Here is an 18,712-nt window from a genome sequence, read left to right as displayed (position 1 = left end):
CTCCACTGCTGGCGGCCCGGGTTCAGATCCCAGGCGTGCACCGAAGCACCGCCTGTCAGGCCATGCTGTGGCAGCATCCCACATAAAGTGGAGGTCCCACATAAAGTGGAGGAAGATAGGCACGGATGTTAGCTCAGGGCTGATCTTCCTCACAAAAAAAAAAACAAAAAAAGGATTTCAGTTCTCTTCATTTGTATTTTAGACAAAGAAATTATTCTAACAAGCTTGGTTTTCTTTACTAGTTAATTACTTAATTTCCTATGTTAACACCTGAAAATAACTACCTAAGTGAGAAATTAATTCAAGCAAAAAGAAAAGCATTTTTTAAAAAATAGAAAATATAATCTATTACTTAATGTAAGAAACAAAATTCTGTTTTTTCAAAATACACCTCTTAGGAAGATAAGCAAAGACTATATAACAGAAAATAAATCTCAGAAAAAATGCAAGTGGCCAAAAAATATGAAAATATGTTCAATCTCTAATAATCAAAGAAATAGAAATTAAAATACACATAAACAGTTTTGTTATCATATTGGAAAACATTAAAATGACTGATAATACCCAAATTTAATTAAAAACAGGTACTTCCATAGCCAGTCAGTAGGTACACAGCCTTTGACCCACAAATTCAACTTCTAAGAATGTATTACAAGACAACACAACTACTCAAAAATGGATCTAGAAAAATGTTTATTGTCCTGCAGTTAAATTACTGAAAAATTATAAACAACCTAAATATCTATCTTAATAAGGAACTAGTTAAATAAATTATAATATAACCATTTCATGAAATACCATACAACTGTTTAAAATAATCATGTAGATATATAGTTATATAGTAGATAGTATATAGATATATAGTAGGAAAAAAAGCAGATTACAAAACAGTATATACAGAGGAGTACATTTTGGGTAAAACAAAAAAAATTTTAAAGGCTTATAAACCTATACATATGTATAGAAAAAGACAAAGAGAATCATACAAAAATAGAAAAAGTGGCTACTTTGGTGAGGTATAACTATGGGAAATCTTTATTTTCTTCTTCACGATTTCTATATTTTCTGATTCATTTTTTACAATAAGCATGTGTGATTTTGTTCATTAGAAAAAAAAAACTAGACAATTTTAAACATCAACCAAAAATACCATTAAGAAGTCTATTTAAACATGCTTTAAAAGTTGAGTCTGGTATAAACTGGCACTAACTTAATTACAATGAGCTCCTTGAACAGAAGCAGCCTGTGTCAAAAGTCAGCCTATAAAAACAACAGGGGATCTGTAGCTCTTAGTGAGGAGACCTAACTTCTGTAGCTTGAGCTATTCATCAGAAAGGAATGGGGAAAGTTACGGACTTTTCCTCAAATAATAAAGACACATCAAGATGTAAAACACTAAATACCCAGAAACTGCTGACAGGATAAATACCATTACCAGGTTTTCAAAAGAGGCCAGAAGTATCAAACTGACATCTTTCTCCTTCTGCTGGGCCAGGAAGGAAGCATGAGTGGAATCAAAGGAAGAAGGGGAAATTCTGAAGGGCATACCAAAGATCTTTTCCCTGATGAGCCATAAGTAGGCAGTGAAAGGTCTTTCTTATTTTGGAGAGATCAAAGATTATGAAGATTACTCTTGAGGACTTTTTTTTTAACAGAAGCAGATCTAAAGGACCACGCTTTTTGCTCAGAATAATTTTATCTCCAAGTTATGAAACTCAGAATAACTTAGTCATTAGAACCTACAAGATAATCAGGGTGAGGTTAGAAAGGCAAAGAAGAATAATAACACTAATGATTATAAAAAACAATAGCAACAGAGGCAAATAGCAAGTGAATATTCTGTGTCCGGCCCAGAAGTAATGCTTTATATGTATTATCTCATTTACTCCTCAACCTTGAGACACAGGAACTATTACCACCTCCATTTTACTGATTTTTTTTTTTTTTAAATAACAACACTCAAGTTAATAACTGGCTTAAGGCCAAAAAGCTAGTAGGTGGGCACAGTCGGAGTTCAAAGGTGTGTCTGCTTCACCTGATCTTAACCACTATCGCCTTCCTATTAATTAACTGTACTTAGCTTATTCAACAGTCATTGATACGAGGTTACAGTAATATGCAGGTGTTTATAGTTCTTTAAATTTTATCTACACCATGGGTTCTTATTCTAAGGTCCATGTATGCCCAGAAATCATATATATAATTTATGCCACATACATAATTGTATTACATTTGCAAAAGAAACTGTGACCAAACCAAAAGTTTAAAATTATTACTCTAAAAGGTACCTGTAAAGCCTTTTAAAATTATTTATCCATTTTATCTCGTGGTGAATTTAAAAAAGAATATTGAATAGAAAATCATGTTGTTTGTTAAACAGCAATGCATGTGGGAAGATTAAATGCCTAGATTACGACACAGTAGAAGCTACTCAAATTATCATTATAATAATAATCACCACATACTAAATGCTTATTATATGCCAGGCATCATGCTAAACTCTTAGGATAAGGAATAGCATAGGATGGGAGAAGGAAGAGGATAATACTTCTGCATGTATGATGACATAAGTAACACTCCTAGCCTCTCTCTCTCTATCCCCTCACCCACTACTCCCTTTCTGCTGAGAAAGAGATGTTGGCAGGAAGCAAACATCTGCTTTGATCCTTCATGTCACAAATTTAATAGGGGCAGGCTCTACATGGTCCAGCACTTTCATAACTGGATGGGTAAGTCTGTTTAATTCTAGAGTTCAGTATTAGGAAATACACTTGACTGCAGAAATAAACCCCTTTCTCAAACATCGTCTTTGTCAGTTTTATAGGGGGTTATTTTGTTCTCTATCTGCTAACTCTTGAATAATTTCTCAACTGATTTGGAACCCATGAAATTGCAACAGAAGACACTAGTGGCAGATACTCCTAGATGCCAACCTACCTGCCTTTTTTCCCTTCTTTCTTCATAACATTCAGCTAAAACACTATATTCCCCAGCTTTCCTTAAAACTAGGTATGACCATGTGACTAATTTATGGCTGGTAAGATTTAAACTGAATGATTGTGTGTTATAAAAAAAGTTTCTTTAAAAGGAAGACATGCCCCTTTTACTTTTCCCACCTACTCCTTCCTACTCCCTGAGATATGGACATGATGGGTGGAATTCCATTAGGCATCTTGGATCATGAAGTGACCTTGAGTATAGAAGCCATGAGCTAAGAGTGGTAGAGTGGAAAGAGAAGAAATCTGGGTCCACAATACACTATGGGGTTACCACACCACTCTTGGACTGCCAGGCTCCTCTTACATGAAGAGAGAGAAGAAATAAATTTCCGCTTTGTTTAAAACACTATTATTAGAAGCTCTGTTACTAGAAGTTCTCATTCCCATTTAATATAGCATTATTATGTCCACATTACAGATGAGGAAATTGAGGCTCAGATCAGGTTGAGCAAGTAGTCCTCATTTACACATCTGGTAGAGCACAGAGCCAGAATTTGAATCTAGGTCTGTATGACTACACCATATAAAAGTAACTACTAACTCCTGAGGTACAAGACTTAAAACTAAAAATAAATAGTCATAAAATTCTGTTTATCATTTCCTGTTAACATGCCAGATACACTATTACCAAAAAACTGAGACATAAAAGAAACATAAAGAGTCCACATATTTGCCTAAAACAAAAAGCAAACAAATGATTTAATATATAAATGACTATATTCTTCTTTGTCCCTGGTACATTGATAGAAAATGCCCTCTTTGTATAAAAGTATGTTTCTAATCCATGTTAACAGGATGCTAAAATGAAAGTTTTCACTGAAGACTAACATGACACAGACCATGTTTTAATAGGACATGTAAGACCTTAATGTAAAATTTTCAGCAGATATGGGTAAAAACCAAATTAAACCAAACGAATAGACAAAAAAATCAGGGATGTCTGCCCATGAAGGAATAACTGCTACAGGACATGCCCTCCCACCATAACCAACTAGAATATCAGACAACAGATAGGAAATACTGTCGGCAGACACTGAACAACAGGCAGCACAGGACTATGAGTCCCAAGAGAAAGGAAACGAATGAGGTGAACCCTATGAACAACTGGGCTTTCTGACTGCAGGCAATTTCTGGATTGCAATGCAGGGAGGGAAAAGCCTAACAGAACCTTGCAGTCTCACCAAGTTGAGGAAGGAGCTATACTGAGAAACAACTCCAGAAATCTGCATGGAGTCCCCTTGAGTCTTGGACTGAATACCAATCTGCACATGCATGAGGTGAAACTCCACAAACACACGCAAAGAAAGAGCAGCAGCTGCTGGGGAAAGAACAATTACCGGGAAGCAGTGAGCCAAACAATTTCCAGAGGTCACATAGGGTACAAATCATTCGAGTTTCCAACAACCAAAATGGAGAGTCCAAATATCTCTCCAAATATCTAGGACATTCATTTGAGATCCCAGAAGGGTCAAGCCATAGTATACCATGAGGCTCATCTTGCCCAAGAGAAGTGATCTTAAAGAATGGTCTGGGGACCTGTGGGGGACCTTAAGACCCTTTCAGGAGATCAACAAAGTCACAACTATTTTCCTAATAATACTAAGATGTTGTTTGCCTCTTTCAGAATCATTCTCTTATGAGTATACAGTGAAGTTTTCCAGATGCAATTTGACATGAGATGTTGTAAAAGATGTAATAAAGAAGGATATGAAACTCTAGCTGTCTTCTCTTAAGCCAGACACTAAAAAGATTCACAAAGAAAGTAAAACAGGGCCGGCCCCGTGGCTTAGCGGTTGAGTGTGCACGCACCGACGCACCGCTCCTCCCGCCTCATGGCTGCGTCCCACATGCAGCAGCTGGAGGGATGTGCAGCTGTGACAGACAACTATCTACTGGGGCTTTGGGGGACAAATAAATAAATAAAATCTTTAAAAAAAAAAAAAAAAGAAAGTAAAACAATAATACTCTTCTCACTATTTTTTGTTTGCTTTGGAAGAGACAGTTATTTTTTCATAAAAAAAAGAGTTATTTATGTTAACATATAATAGGTTAATTATTTAATTTTAGATGACTAAATAAATAAATACTTTAAAGTTCCTCAGCTACAATTTCTAATATGGTAAATACTATAAGATATAAAAAATAAAAGATCTTTGGAGAACTCGATAAAAGTTGAAAGTGGTACTGAAACTAAAAACTTGCAGAACTGTTGCCCTAGACTAGGGATCAGAAACCACAGCTCACAGGCCAAATGTGGCCTGCCACTTATTTTTGTAAATAAAGTTTTATTAAAACAAAGCAACAACGATTCACTTGCATACTGTCCACAGCTGCTTTTGCACTACAGTGACAAAGTTGAGCAGTTGTAACAGCCTAAAATATGGTTTGCAAGGCCTAGAATATTTACGTTCTATCCTATTATGAAAAGTTTGCTGACCCCTGCCCTGGAGTAAAGGGTATTCCAGATCCACCATAAAGAGGCTTAAAATCAAGCCTCAAAAAGATCAAGTTGATTCTTAAGTAACTTAACTACCTGCCAGAACAAAGTCTAATCCTCTTTCAAGAAAAAAAATCCAGCACTCAACAAGGTAAAATTTACTATATCCAGCATCCAATCAAAAATTACTACAAAGAATCAGAAAAATGTGACCCATAATGAGGAAAAATCAGGCCATAAAGACAGATATAGAAAAGACAGAGATGGTATTAAAAGAAAAGGACGTAAAAAGAGAAAATACAAATATCTACCTATAATAAGTGTAGATAACAAACCACCTTAAAACTTAGAGGCTTAAAAAAATAATCTTATTTTGTTTATGAATCTGGAATTTGGGCAGGCCTTAGAAGGGAAGGTTCCACACAGCATCAGGTGTGAAGGATCTGCTTCCAAGATGGTTCACTAATACAGCTGGCAATCTGGTGCTGGTTGTCAGCTAGGAGCTTAGCTGAGACCTTGGGCTTTGGTTCATTTCTTTATGGTATTCTTCATTAGATGTAGGTTTTCTCACAGCATGGCAGATGGGTATCAAAGGAGAGAATCACATAAAAGAAAGCAAACAAGGCAGAAGTTGTATTGCCTTTTATGACCCAGCCTTAGAAATAAGTGTTAGAACATCAATACTCTATTAGGCAAGAAATTCACAAAGACCTGACAGTTTCAAAGGGGGAGACATGCACGTCATCTCTTGATAAGGTTGTAGAAGAGCATGTGCAATTGGAAATAATGTTGTGAACATACTGGAAAATATGTCATAAATATGCTCAAAGAATTAAAAGAAAACACAAACACAATGTGAGATGAAAGACAGAAAAAAACAAATGGGATTTCTAGGCATGAAAACGAAATCTGAAATAAGAAATTCACTGGATGAGATTAACAGTAGTTTAAACACTGCGAAAGACAGTGAACATAATGATATAGCTATAGAAACTCTCCAAAATGAAGCACAGAAAACAAAAAACTCTCATTTCTCAATAAAATGAATAGAATATCAGTGATCTGTGAGACAGTATAAAACAGAATAACAGGTAATTGGAGCCCCAGGGAAAAAATGGAGGTGAATAGAAAGTATTCGAAAGAATTACAGCCAAACTTTATCCAAATTTGATGAAAACTATATACCCATAGATTCAAGATCAATGAACTACAAGAAGGATAAACACAAAGAAATCCACACCAAGATAAGTGATAATTAAATTGCTTAAAAAAAATAGTGATAAAAAAAAATCTTAAAAGCAGTGGTGGGGGGTTGAGGGGAACACATTATATACCAAGGAACAAAATAAGAATGACAACAGACTTCACATCAGAAACTATGATGGAACAATATCTTTAAAGTGTTAAAAGAAAAAAACAAACAACCTAGAATTCTGTTCCCAGTGAAATATATTTCAAAAATGAAGGCAAAATAAAGACATTTTCAAACAAAAGCTGTGAGAACGTATCACTAGCAAACCTGCACTGTGAGTAATGTTAAAGGAAGTTCTTCAGGAGGAAAGAAAATACCAGATAGAAATGTGAATCTATGAAAAGAAATAAAGAGCACTGGAAATGATAAATATGTGAGTAAATATAAAACATTTTTCACATTTTAAAATTTTTCTAAAAGATAACTTTAAATTAAAAATAATTACAATATACTGTGGGCTTTATAACAAATGTAGAAATAAAATACATGACAACAGTAGCATAAAGGAAAATGGGGAAATGGTAGTAAATAGTTCTAAGATTCTTGTAGTATATGTGGAATGCTATAATATTATTTGAAGGCAAAGTGTGATAAGTTAAAGACGCATACTGTATATCTTAGAACAACCACTAACATTTTTTAAATTTAATGTTAAATAAATAAAAAAAGAAGTATACTTAATAAGCTAATAGTAAAGATCAACAAAATTGATAAATCTCCAGCTAGTCTGACCAGGGAAACAAACAAAAAAAAGAGATGACACAAATTACCAATACCAGGTATAAAAGAGAAGCTATTACTACAGTTCCAACAGAAATTAAAAGTTAATAACTGAATATCAGAAATACATTTGGGCCAATAAATTAGATAATTTAGATAAAATGGACAAATTCTTTGAAAAACACAAATTATCAAAACTGATTCAAGAAGAAATAAAAATCAATTAAAGAAATAAGACTTTGTATGTAAAAAACACTTCACACAAGAAAACTCTGGGAACAGATGGTTTCAATGGTGAATTCTGTCAAACATCTAAGGAAGAAATAATAGCGATTCTAAATGAACTCTTTTAGAAAATAGAGGAAGAAACACTTCCAAACTCATTTTATGGGGACAGTATTACCCTAAAATAAAATTGCACTAGGATATTACAACAAATGGAAACGATAAACCAATATCCCTCATGAATATAAACATAAAATTCTTCAACAAAATATTAGTAACTCAAAACCAGTAACAAATAAAAAGGATTTAAAAACCAATCAATGAATATGTCACCAAAGGCACAAAGCAACATAAAAAATAGACAAATTGGACTTCATCAAAATTAAAAACTTTAAAAAAAAGGCAACCATGGGAAAAAATATTTGGAAATCATATATCTGATAAGGGATTCATACCCAGGATATATAAAGAACTCCTAAAACTCAACAAGAAGAAAACAAAACAAACAAACAAAAAACAAGTCAAAAATGGGCAAAGGACTTTAACAGCCATTTCTCCAAAGAACATATCAAATGGTCAATAAGCACATGAAAAAAGGCTCACCATCACTCACTAATCATTAGAGAAATGCAAATCAAAACCATAATGAGATACTACTTCACACTCATTAGGATGGCTATTATCAAAAAAACAGAAAACAGGGGCCAGCCTGGTGGCGCAAGCAGTTAAGTGCGCACACTCTGCTGCGGTGGCCAGGGGTTCGCCGGTTCGGATCCTGGGCGTGCACCGACGCACTGCTTGGCAAGCCATGTTGTGGCGGTGTCCCATATAAAGTGGAGGAAGATGGGCACAAATGTTAGCCCAGGGCCAGTCTTCCTCAGCAAAAAAAGGAGGCTTGGCAGATGTTAGCTCAGGGCCGATCTTCCTCACAAAAAAAAAAAAAAACAGAAAACAAATGTTGGCATGGATGTGGAGAAATTGGAACTCTTGTATATTGTTGGTGGGGATGTAAAATGGTGCAGCTGCTGTGGAAAACAGTATAACAATACTTCAAAAAATTAAACATAGAATTACCACTTGATCCAGCATTCTATTTCTGGGTATATATACAAAAGAATTGAAAGCCAGGACTCTAATAGATATTTGTACATTCATGTACATAGCAGCATTACTCACAACAGCCATAAGGTGGGAACAACCCAAATGTCTATTAAAAGATGAATGGATAAACAAAATGTGGTATATACATACAACAGAATGATATTCAGATTTAAAAACGCATGAAATTCTGATACATGCTACAACATGAATGGACTTTGAAAACATTATGCTAAGTTAAGCTAGACACAAAAGGACAAACATTGCATGATACCACTGAGATACCCAGAACAGGTCAATACATGGAAACAGAAAAGTAGAACAGTGGTGACCAGGGGCTGGGGAAAGGAGGGAGTGGGGAGTTATTTTATAATGGGTACAGAGTTTCAGTTTGGTATGATAAAAAGTTCTGGAGATGGATAGTGGTGATGGTTGTAGAAAAATGTGCATGTACTTAATGCCACTGAACTGAACATTTAAAAACAGTAAATGTTATGTATATTTTACAATTAAAAAAATCAATGAAATTCACCATCTCAACAGACTAAAGAAGAAAAACCATATGATCATAAAAATAGATGCGGAAACAGCATTTGAGAAAATCCAACACCTATTCATAAAAAAAAAAGTCTCCGCACACTCATAGAAGGGAACTTCATCAACCTGACAACCTGAAAGGTTATATTAGTTTCTGTCTAGTAAGGAAGAACAATCCTCAGCAAGAAGCTAGAGGTATCACCAGAGGCCTAGGATTTGAGGAAGGAGTAAATGACAAGAATTCTCTCCTCAAGAGAGAACTGCAGGTGAATCATCCACAGCATTAAATGTTTGTGGAAGTAGATTCTCTCAGCCCACAAAAGCATCCATAAAATAGAGTCATCTTTAAACACAGAGCCACGTACAGAGAGCACCAATGCTAGATCACCAAGATAGAATTGGCAATTATGAATTTTCCTTCTCCATTCCCACACTAAGCAGGCCTGGAGAGTTCAGAAACTAGTTAAGAAGATGAGAGAAAACAAATAAAAGCTAGGTAGGGAAAGAAAAGCAAACCACACCTTTCTTCTTCCATATGCAAGAGACTCAAACTTAAGGAGAGGAAGAAACCTTAAAAGAAACTTTAAAACAAGTCTGAGGCTTTCACTATTAGCTAGGACTATTAGTTAATTTCATATTAGCTAAGACTGAATGTTTTCATTTCTAATCAATGTTTTGCTATTTGAAATGAACAGAGAGAAAACTGTATATACTACCCAAAAATGTAATACCTGTCCCCACGAAGTTCTCATCCAGGGCAAGGAGAGAACTTGCCCCTGATTCAAAAGAACAATGAGGTATAAAAGTTAGTGCTACTTTGTAATTGTGCACTACAAGTCCACCTTGACACATCAATAATATATACCAATTATTTCTAAAATCTATGTGCTCAACTAGCTGAGAAATTGCAACAAGAATTAAGAGTTGCTTATTTTCTCTATGAAAAAGAATATCTAAGTCAAATATTTTGTTTCATCTTAACAAAATAAAGTCCAAATTGAACCTTTTCCTAGCTTGTAATATAATTTTTTTCAATACAGAAAGTTCTTTCTTTAATACATAATGTATTCATGAAAACACATAAAAATCAAATGGAAGAAAGTTGAACATGGGGCTTACGTAATGGAGGTATGAAAGTTGGTTCCTAAGACCTAAAAAGTTTACCCAATCCTAAATTACACCATATGTTTTAGTCATAATCTTCGACAATAAATTTCTAACATTTCCTTTAATTTTGTTTCTTTTTCATTCATAATTGAATGTGTAGTTGACTGGTAAAGTCCAATGAATATCTGGTTGAGGTTAACAATTTCTAATGTGGACACAATTGTCTTAAGTCATTAAGCTTAGTACCTATTATTTTTAAAATGGCATCAGCACTTTGATGTTTCCATTTTTGCTCTTTTTAAAAATAAGGAAGAAATGCAATAAACTTCAATAACTGCATGAATGCTCTTTTACAAAGATATCTAAGTGCTGAAACTGCAGTGCTACCATGCAATAGATCCTAGTGTTCATCTGTTAACTGATATTTTTTAAAAACCTATAACTAATCAAGAGATGCCTAAGTAAAAAGTATAGACTTTACAAAATTATAAAGGTAAAAGTATAGGCAGTCTGCAATCTGGGGAGGAGAGCAAATTAATTTGTATGATTTTGCTTAAGCAATTTACAGCCACACATGTGTTAGTATTCATGTGTGCATATGATATTACTAGATTTATAAAGCACTTTTTGTTCAAAGAGTTTTAAATGATAATCGAATTTATGGCTATCAATGTTCTCATTCAACTAGATTCTAGGAAATACTGATTTTTTTTTGAAATTTATATTTTATCTCCACTGTTAAACTGTCAACCTTTCTCTTCAAAACAAAGCAACCTAGTAGAACTTTTAAGTATTTTTCTTAACATTCTTCTGTTCTTCACTATTTTAATAAATTTCCTCATGACATAAAAATCACTATGAATGGTATATATTTCTTATTACTATGATAAAGATGACAATCAAGATCACACTTAATAAAATTTGCAGAAAGGCAGACCAAACACAAGCAGAAATTTTATTCTGTTCCTGCTCAGCTTAATATTTCAGTATTTACCCTTTTAAACTGGCAAGTAAGTACTTAAATGTTCCATATTAAACTAAATCATACTCCAGTTTTTCTTCGGCAATTATTAACAAATTTCAAAGCTCTTCCCAAGAGTAATAGTCCTTTACAAATAGAAAATAATTCACTACATCTTTCATAAAGGCAAAAACCTTCCCTATTTTCCATGTAATTACAGTATTATTCACTCAAAGAATATTTCATTTTCTTTCTTTTTTTTTTTTTGAGGAAGATCAGCCCTGATTGGCAACACCTGTTGCCAATCCGCCTCTTTTTGTTGGGGACTGGTGTTCAATGCATGAGCCCTATATGATACTTCAGTTGCTAGTGTGTCTATTCATGAATTTAGAGATATTTAAATTACGTTGATATTCTAACACTTAAAGCTATTTCACAAAGAAGAACAGTAAACATACGGCAAGTGAAAAATAATGTATTTTCATTAGAAATAATAAGAATTATAAGCCCATAGGGCTAAAAATGAGCTTAGAGGGTTATATGATCTAACCACCATCTGTACCAGGTAGATACCCAGCTTCAAAATTTTCCTGACAGGTAACTCACTACATTATCTTTGATCAGTTCTAACTTTTAAAAGATTTCCTAATACTTAGCCATAACTGGTCTCTGTGTAACTCTCATCTTTTGGACAAAGTTTTTTCTTATGAGGTCAGACAAAAGAAATCTAGTCCTCCACAAAGTATAAATCCTCCAAAAAGTAGAAATCTTTCAAATCCAATTTTTTTATTACATGGTTTAGTTTCAATTCCCTAATCATTCTACCCACTTTCTTCTGAGCACACTCTAGCTTTCTTTATCAGTGTTAGAGGGGGAGGCCAAAATGGAACATAACACACCAGGAAGTCTTCCTAGGCACTATGCTTCCATTACTGCATCCTAAGATCATATTAGCTCTTGTGGCAGCCACATCACACTGTTAACTGAGGTTAAACTTACCGTCAACTAAAACTACTAAGCATTGTTCACACTTCTCGCTTTGTCCTCCTTTCTCATCTTGAGCTTATGCTTCTTTTGGGGGGGGGGCAAGCAGATGCAAATTAAATGTAGAATTATAGCTTAATATTATATTTCACCTATTTGAAATATAATAGTTTATTACCCACTAATACAAGAACTAGTATCTAACGTTGTTTTTATTTTAGAAACCATTTTAAGAAATACAATAGGGGCCGGTCTGGTGGTGTAGCAGTTAAGTTCGGGCGTTCTGCTTTGGCAGCCAGGGGTTCAACAGCTGGGATCCTGGGCGTGGACCTACTCACCGCTCATCAAGCCATGCTGAGGCAGCATCCCACATAGAAGAACTAGAAGGACCTACAACTAGGATATACAACTATGTACTGGAGCTTTGGGGAGAAAAAAGAAAAAGAGGAAGATTGGCAACAGATGTTAGCCCAGGGCCAATCTTCCTCAAAAAAAAAAAAAAACAAAATACAATAAAACTTTTATTTAAAAAAAACTTTAGGGGCCGGCCGGGTGGCGCAAGTGGTTAAGTGCACGCGCTCCGCTGCAGCAGCCCGGGCTACACCGGTTTGGATCCTGGGCGTGCACCAACGCACTGCTTGGCAAGCCATGCTGTGGTGGTGTCCCATATAAAGTGGAGGAAGATGGGCACGGATGTTAGCCCAGGGCCAGTTTCCCTTAGCAACAAAACAGGAGGATTGGCAGATGTTAGCACAGGGCTGATCTCCTCACAAATAAATAAATAAAAGAGAAAAAAAATAAAAAGAAAAAGAACCTCCGTGCTTCCCCTTTCTGAATAATTTAGTCCTAAACCTATTAGAAGAGACCAAGCAAGATGGGCACCTGCACCAAAATGAGATATTGGAGCCTGTTCAGAGTGAGGCGTGTGTTCACATGAGGAAGAGAGAGCAGCAGAGTGCAAAGTGTCCAAGTCCATGTGAAGTGAGCAGAGCTTCTGAAGAAGAGAGCAGTCAAGTGTGAGTGTTAGAGCCTGAGTGGGCTGATGAAGGCATCCACACCATGAAGTGGCCCAATGCAGCATGTAAGAGCCTGTGGGAGGTCAGAAGTCATTCATGTTGTGGGGTAGCCTATCATGGAGCATCAGAGCCCAAAGCGGGAAAGAGTATCCACATCATGCAGTGAGCTTCTGGAGCCAAGAGAGTGAGGAAGGTGGGCTGGCATGCAGCATCGAAGCCCAAGTGGGCTGAGAAGAACGTCCACAAGAGGGAATAAGTGAGGTGAGGTGTCATAGCCTGGGCCAGGTGAAGACGGTATCTACAAGTGGGGAGGAGCAGAGAGAGCAAAATGACAACAGCACAGGGCAGGATGAGAGCCTACACAGGGTGAAGGGGTATCTGCGTGTGGGAGAGGAGACAACGAGAAAAATGGAAGACTGGTTACATACAGGGGATTAATGAAATAACATATTAAGGAAGGATAGGAGAACCAGGTTCTCATTATTGAAGAAGGAATTTAGAGGAATAGAAAGACAGAAAACTAAAATAAACCTTGTTTATTCTCGACGGGAATTGGAATTGGATGTGTTAGTGTGAATTTATGGTGTTCTCTGTGCGTGCGTGTGTGTGTGTGTGCGTGTGTGTGTAAGTAGATAGAGAAATAAACACAGATGTAAATATGTTTATGCATGTATATATGTTACATACATATATATTCCCTTACTCTGTCCACTGAGAAGGCTCAGGAACAGCAACCCCAATAGCAATGAGCACATCCAATATCAAATCTGGTTTCTAAGCACTATTCGCCAGGAAAATACACCAGATCTCCTTGAAGAAATGGCTGATTCCAGAACTGGGGCAGGGAATCTTGTGCCAGAATGTAAGAAAGTGCTCAAGTAATCATGAGGACATGTCAAAAAGTAGTAGTCAACTTGAGGGGACTCCCCCTGGCCAAATCTGGAACAATTAGAGCATTGACACAAATAATAATAATAATAGATTTTAAGCCACTGAATAAAACAGGAAACTCCAAGTCCATACTGATATTAGTAATTTTGAACAAAATGAAAATAACATTCCAGCAGAGAAGCTTGGCAGACACTACCTTAATCATGTGATAGAAGTAAACATCATCGCTAATGGGACAAAATTAAAATCATGTACCACTCTTGATAGGATTCAATGAAAAAAGGATACAGCGTTACTTCTGTGCTATTTTTCCCAAAGATGTATAACCTGAAGAAAGATTGCAGAAACTCAAATTGAAGGACATTCTTTAAAATAATTGGCCTATAATCTTCAAAAGTGCTAAGATCATTAAAGTCAAGGAAAGAATGAAGAAATGCTCCAGATTAAAGGAAAGTAAGGAGAAGTGACAACCAAATTCAACCTGTGATTCAGCTTTATTTGAACAATTGGTAGAACTGAATGAGGTTGTAGAAGTAAATAGTAATAATGTACCAATGTTAATTTCCTAAGGATGTACTATGGTTATGTGGGAGAATGTCCTTGTTTATAAGAAGGACATACAAAAGTATTCTGGAGAGATGAGACATCATATTGGCAACTTATTCAGAAATGATTCAGAAAAAAACTGTACTGTACTTGAAACATTTCTGTAAGTATGAGATTGTTTTAAAATTCTTACTGAATTTCCCTTTTCTTAAAACACTTGTTTAAAAATGTGTTCCTCAAAGCCCTGGGCTTCCCTAGTGAGGGCAAGGGCTGAGTTAAGTGGGGAGGGCCTTGAGCTCCTGTTTTAATAAGAACAGCTACATCTTTGTTGAGAAGCAGCTGAGCACTGATTAGAAACCATCTTTGAAGTTCAGCCTTCTAGATCAAATGCAGGCTTTATAACTGCACAGTGCATGACCTGAGTACGTTACTTAATCTTTCTAAGTTTTAGTTTCTTCATCTGTAACATGAGAACGATAGTACCTACATCTTACAAAGTTGTTGTGAGGATTCTTGAAAAATGATATATATTGATAACTATTAAATTTAAACTCTTAATGAGATAATATATAGTACCTGACATTTAATAAATGCTCAAGGGGCCGGCCTGGTGGCATAGGGGTTAAGTTCTCGAGCTCCGCTTTGTTGGCCCAGGCTTTGCAGGTTTGGATCCCAGGTGTGGATCTACGCAGTGCTCATCAAGCTATGCCATGGTGGCATCCCATATACAAAATAGAGGAAGACTGGCATGGATGTTAGCTCAGGGACAATCTTCCTCAAGCCAAAAAAATATATACATCCAAAAAAAGAAATGTGACCTATTTTTACTATTATTTGTTCAATACATTGGCCTTCTGTATAAAATTGTACTTTCTAAAAAAAAACCCTGCTAAAACCCTGCTATTCTAATATTATACAACTTTTAAGTGATAGCCTTTGTTGTCATGGGGAAGCAATTTATCCTAGGCTACACAGTATAAGGGTTAAAAGCACAGGCTCTCAGGTCAGAGTACTTATGTTCAAATTGCAATTCTGCCACTCACTTGCTGTGTGACCTTGGGCAAGTTACTTAATTTATCTAAGCCTCTACTTCTGAGACTACAAAATAAGGATAAAAATAGCTATAAAGGTTAAATGAGGGCCGGACCCGTGGCTTAGCGGTTAAGTGCGCGCGCTCCGCTGCTGGCGGCCCGGGTTCGGATCCCAGGCGCGCACCGACGCACCGCTTGTCCGGCCATGCTGAGGCTGCGTCCCACATACAGCGACTAGAAGGATGTGCAGCTATGACATACAACTATCTACTGGGGCTTTGGGGGAAAAAAATAAAATTAAAAAAAAAAAAGGTTAAATGAAATAAATGGGTAAGGCATTTAGCAAAGTATCTGGTATTTTAAGTCTTTAACAAAAATCAGCTGCTGTTTTTATTTCTGGCGGCTACATATTTAAGACTCTTAAGAGTTGGCATACTACAACCCACTGGCTGAACCCTGCCCACCACCTATTTTCGTAAGATAAAGTGTAATTACAACAGCTAAATTCAGTTATTATGCATTGCCTACGGCTGCTTTCATGCTATAATGGCATAATTGAGTAGTTGCAACAGAGACCAGACAGCCCATAAGACCTAAAATATTTACTATCTGGCTTTTTCATAAGAAATTTGTTGATCTGTACTCTAGGACAATAAAAACAAACGAAAAATACAATGCTATAGAATGTTAAAATAGATGATACAAATGGAGCAAAATAACCAAGTTGACTGGTTTCCATCTATGTCAATAAAGTTAAAGCAATTGACAAACATATAGCTGTTTTCCTTTTCCCCCCAAAACTAATATGCATTTCAAAACTGAAAATATCCTTAGACGTTCTAAGTTAAAATATATTTTTTTCCAAATGGAAGTACAAATTTGAGAAGTTATATGAATAGTCTATAGCTAAAGAACTATCATCACTCAGTACACTCCAGGTGTACTGAAGGCAGTGCATTAAGGCATCGCATTGGGTCACAGGCAAAGCATATTTTTCTGAAATAAATCACACTGAAAAGTATATTCAAGAAATATCTACATAAAAGGAACTGTGTAAGGAACCATAAAGAATTCATAAAGGACAAAACAGAAAACTTAAAACATTTACAATCCAGTTGAGCAGAAAAACAATCTCTAAGGCTGATAAAAAGCAGAATTAAGAGCATTTCACTATAATTTATGTATTCTTTAAATTTTATATAAATAAAATAGATTTCTTTTTCTTTTATAGTCTACACAAATTGAAAAATTCAAAAATGTATTACCTGAATTGGATGTTCACTAAATGAGGCTGGGAGCCATCTGATTGCCAATAAGTTTCCAGATTGTCATCTCGTAATTGGTCCACTCCAAATCCTAAAAACACCACAAGTGACAATAAATTCTCATGAAAAAGAAAGAGCTATATATTCAAAATATAAAATTACCACATATATTTGTCCAGAAAGTTTGATAAACAGGATGGTCAGTGCTATAAAATTTAAATTAACCAGAATTCTTCTACCTTCCTAACCAGACTTCAATTCTCAGAAGAAATATCACTTGCACACGCAAAAGCCTATATTAGGACCAAGGTTTCGTGGTTGTTGGCTTTAATTTTTGAAGAATATCTAAATACACTCTAACATCAGTATGTATTCAAACCCAATTTCTTACACTTTCTAAAAGCTGATAATAAGAATCATCCCCATGTCCTGCAAAATCCTCAAAAATAAACCAGATTTATTAAGTTCAATATGCCATACCTACTTTGACGAGAAAAAGGACTACTTAGAAATATTTTCAAGTCATATACATTTTGAAACCAAGTGTTTCTGATTAACGTTCTGATTAATCAAAAATTAAATTTACCCGGAATCCCATATCTTCCAGCCATTCCAGACAACTGAAGTACAACTATCCTAGACAAACAAAACCAGAATCAAGATGAACAGACAACCCACCAGCTGGGAGAGAATATTTGCAAAACATACATCTGACAAGGGGTTGATCTCCATAATATATAAAGAACTCACACAACTGAACAACAAAAAAACAAACAACCCAATCAAAAAATGGGCAGAGGAAATGAACAGACACTTCTCCAAAGAAGATATACAGATGGCCAATAGGCACATGAAAAGATGTTCAACATCACTAATCATCAGGGAAATGCAAATCAAAACAACACTAAGATATCACCTCATGCCCGTTAGAATGGCTATAATAACCAAGACAAAAAACAACAAATGTTGGAGAGGATGTGGAGAAACAGGAACCCTCATACATAGCTGGTGGGAATGAAAACTGGTGGAGCGTCTATAGAAAACAGTATGGAGATTCCTCAAAGAATTAAAAATAGAGATGCCCTATGATCCAGCCAGCCCACTGCTGGGAATCTATCCAACGAACCTGAAATCAACAATCCAAAGAGGCTTATGCACCCCTATGTTCATTGCAGCATTATTCACTACAGTCAAGAAGTGGAAGCAACCAAAGTGTCCCTCGACTGACGATTGGATCAAGAAAATGTGGTATATATATATACAATGGAATACTTCTCAGCCATAAAAAAAGACAAAATCGTCCCATTTGCAACAACGTGGATGGTCCTGGAGGGTATTATGTTAAGTGAAGTAAGCCAGAAAGAGAAAGACAAACACTGTATGATCTCACTCATATGTGGAATATAAACCAACACATGGACAGAGAAAACTGCATTGTGGTTACCAGGGACAAATGGGGGTGGGGGGTGGGCACAAGGCGTGAAGGGAGACATATATACGGTGATGGACAAACAAAAATGTACAACCCAAGATTTCACAATGTTAAAATACTAGTAAAACATCAATAAAAAAAATAAATAAAAAGAACAACAAAAAAACCATAATAATTCACACTAATTATAAAAATAATTTAATAGTAAAGT

The 18,712-nt window shown here is 35.7% G+C and overlaps 1 protein-coding gene across 1 annotated transcript in view; it reads right to left on the bottom strand.

Moving 5' to 3' along the window:
* Positions 1 to 18,712, bottom strand: part of ANAPC10 (anaphase promoting complex subunit 10) — an 80,716-nt gene that overhangs the window by 47,191 nt on the left and 14,813 nt on the right. Inside the window, exon 3 of the mRNA XM_004420880.3 lies at positions 17,070 to 17,160. Within this exon, the coding sequence (XP_004420937.1) occupies positions 17,070 to 17,160 (91 nt within the window). The remainder of the gene's footprint in view (positions 1 to 17,069; positions 17,161 to 18,712) is intronic.

The sequence above is a fragment of the Ceratotherium simum genome, chromosome 12 (assembly GCF_057802395.1).
Source record: "Ceratotherium simum simum isolate JZ-2026a chromosome 12, ASM5780239v1, whole genome shotgun sequence".
Lineage (NCBI taxonomy): Eukaryota > Metazoa > Chordata > Mammalia > Perissodactyla > Rhinocerotidae > Ceratotherium > Ceratotherium simum.
The sequence above is the reverse complement of the archived record's forward strand: the minus strand, read 5'-3'. Positions and strand labels throughout refer to the sequence as shown.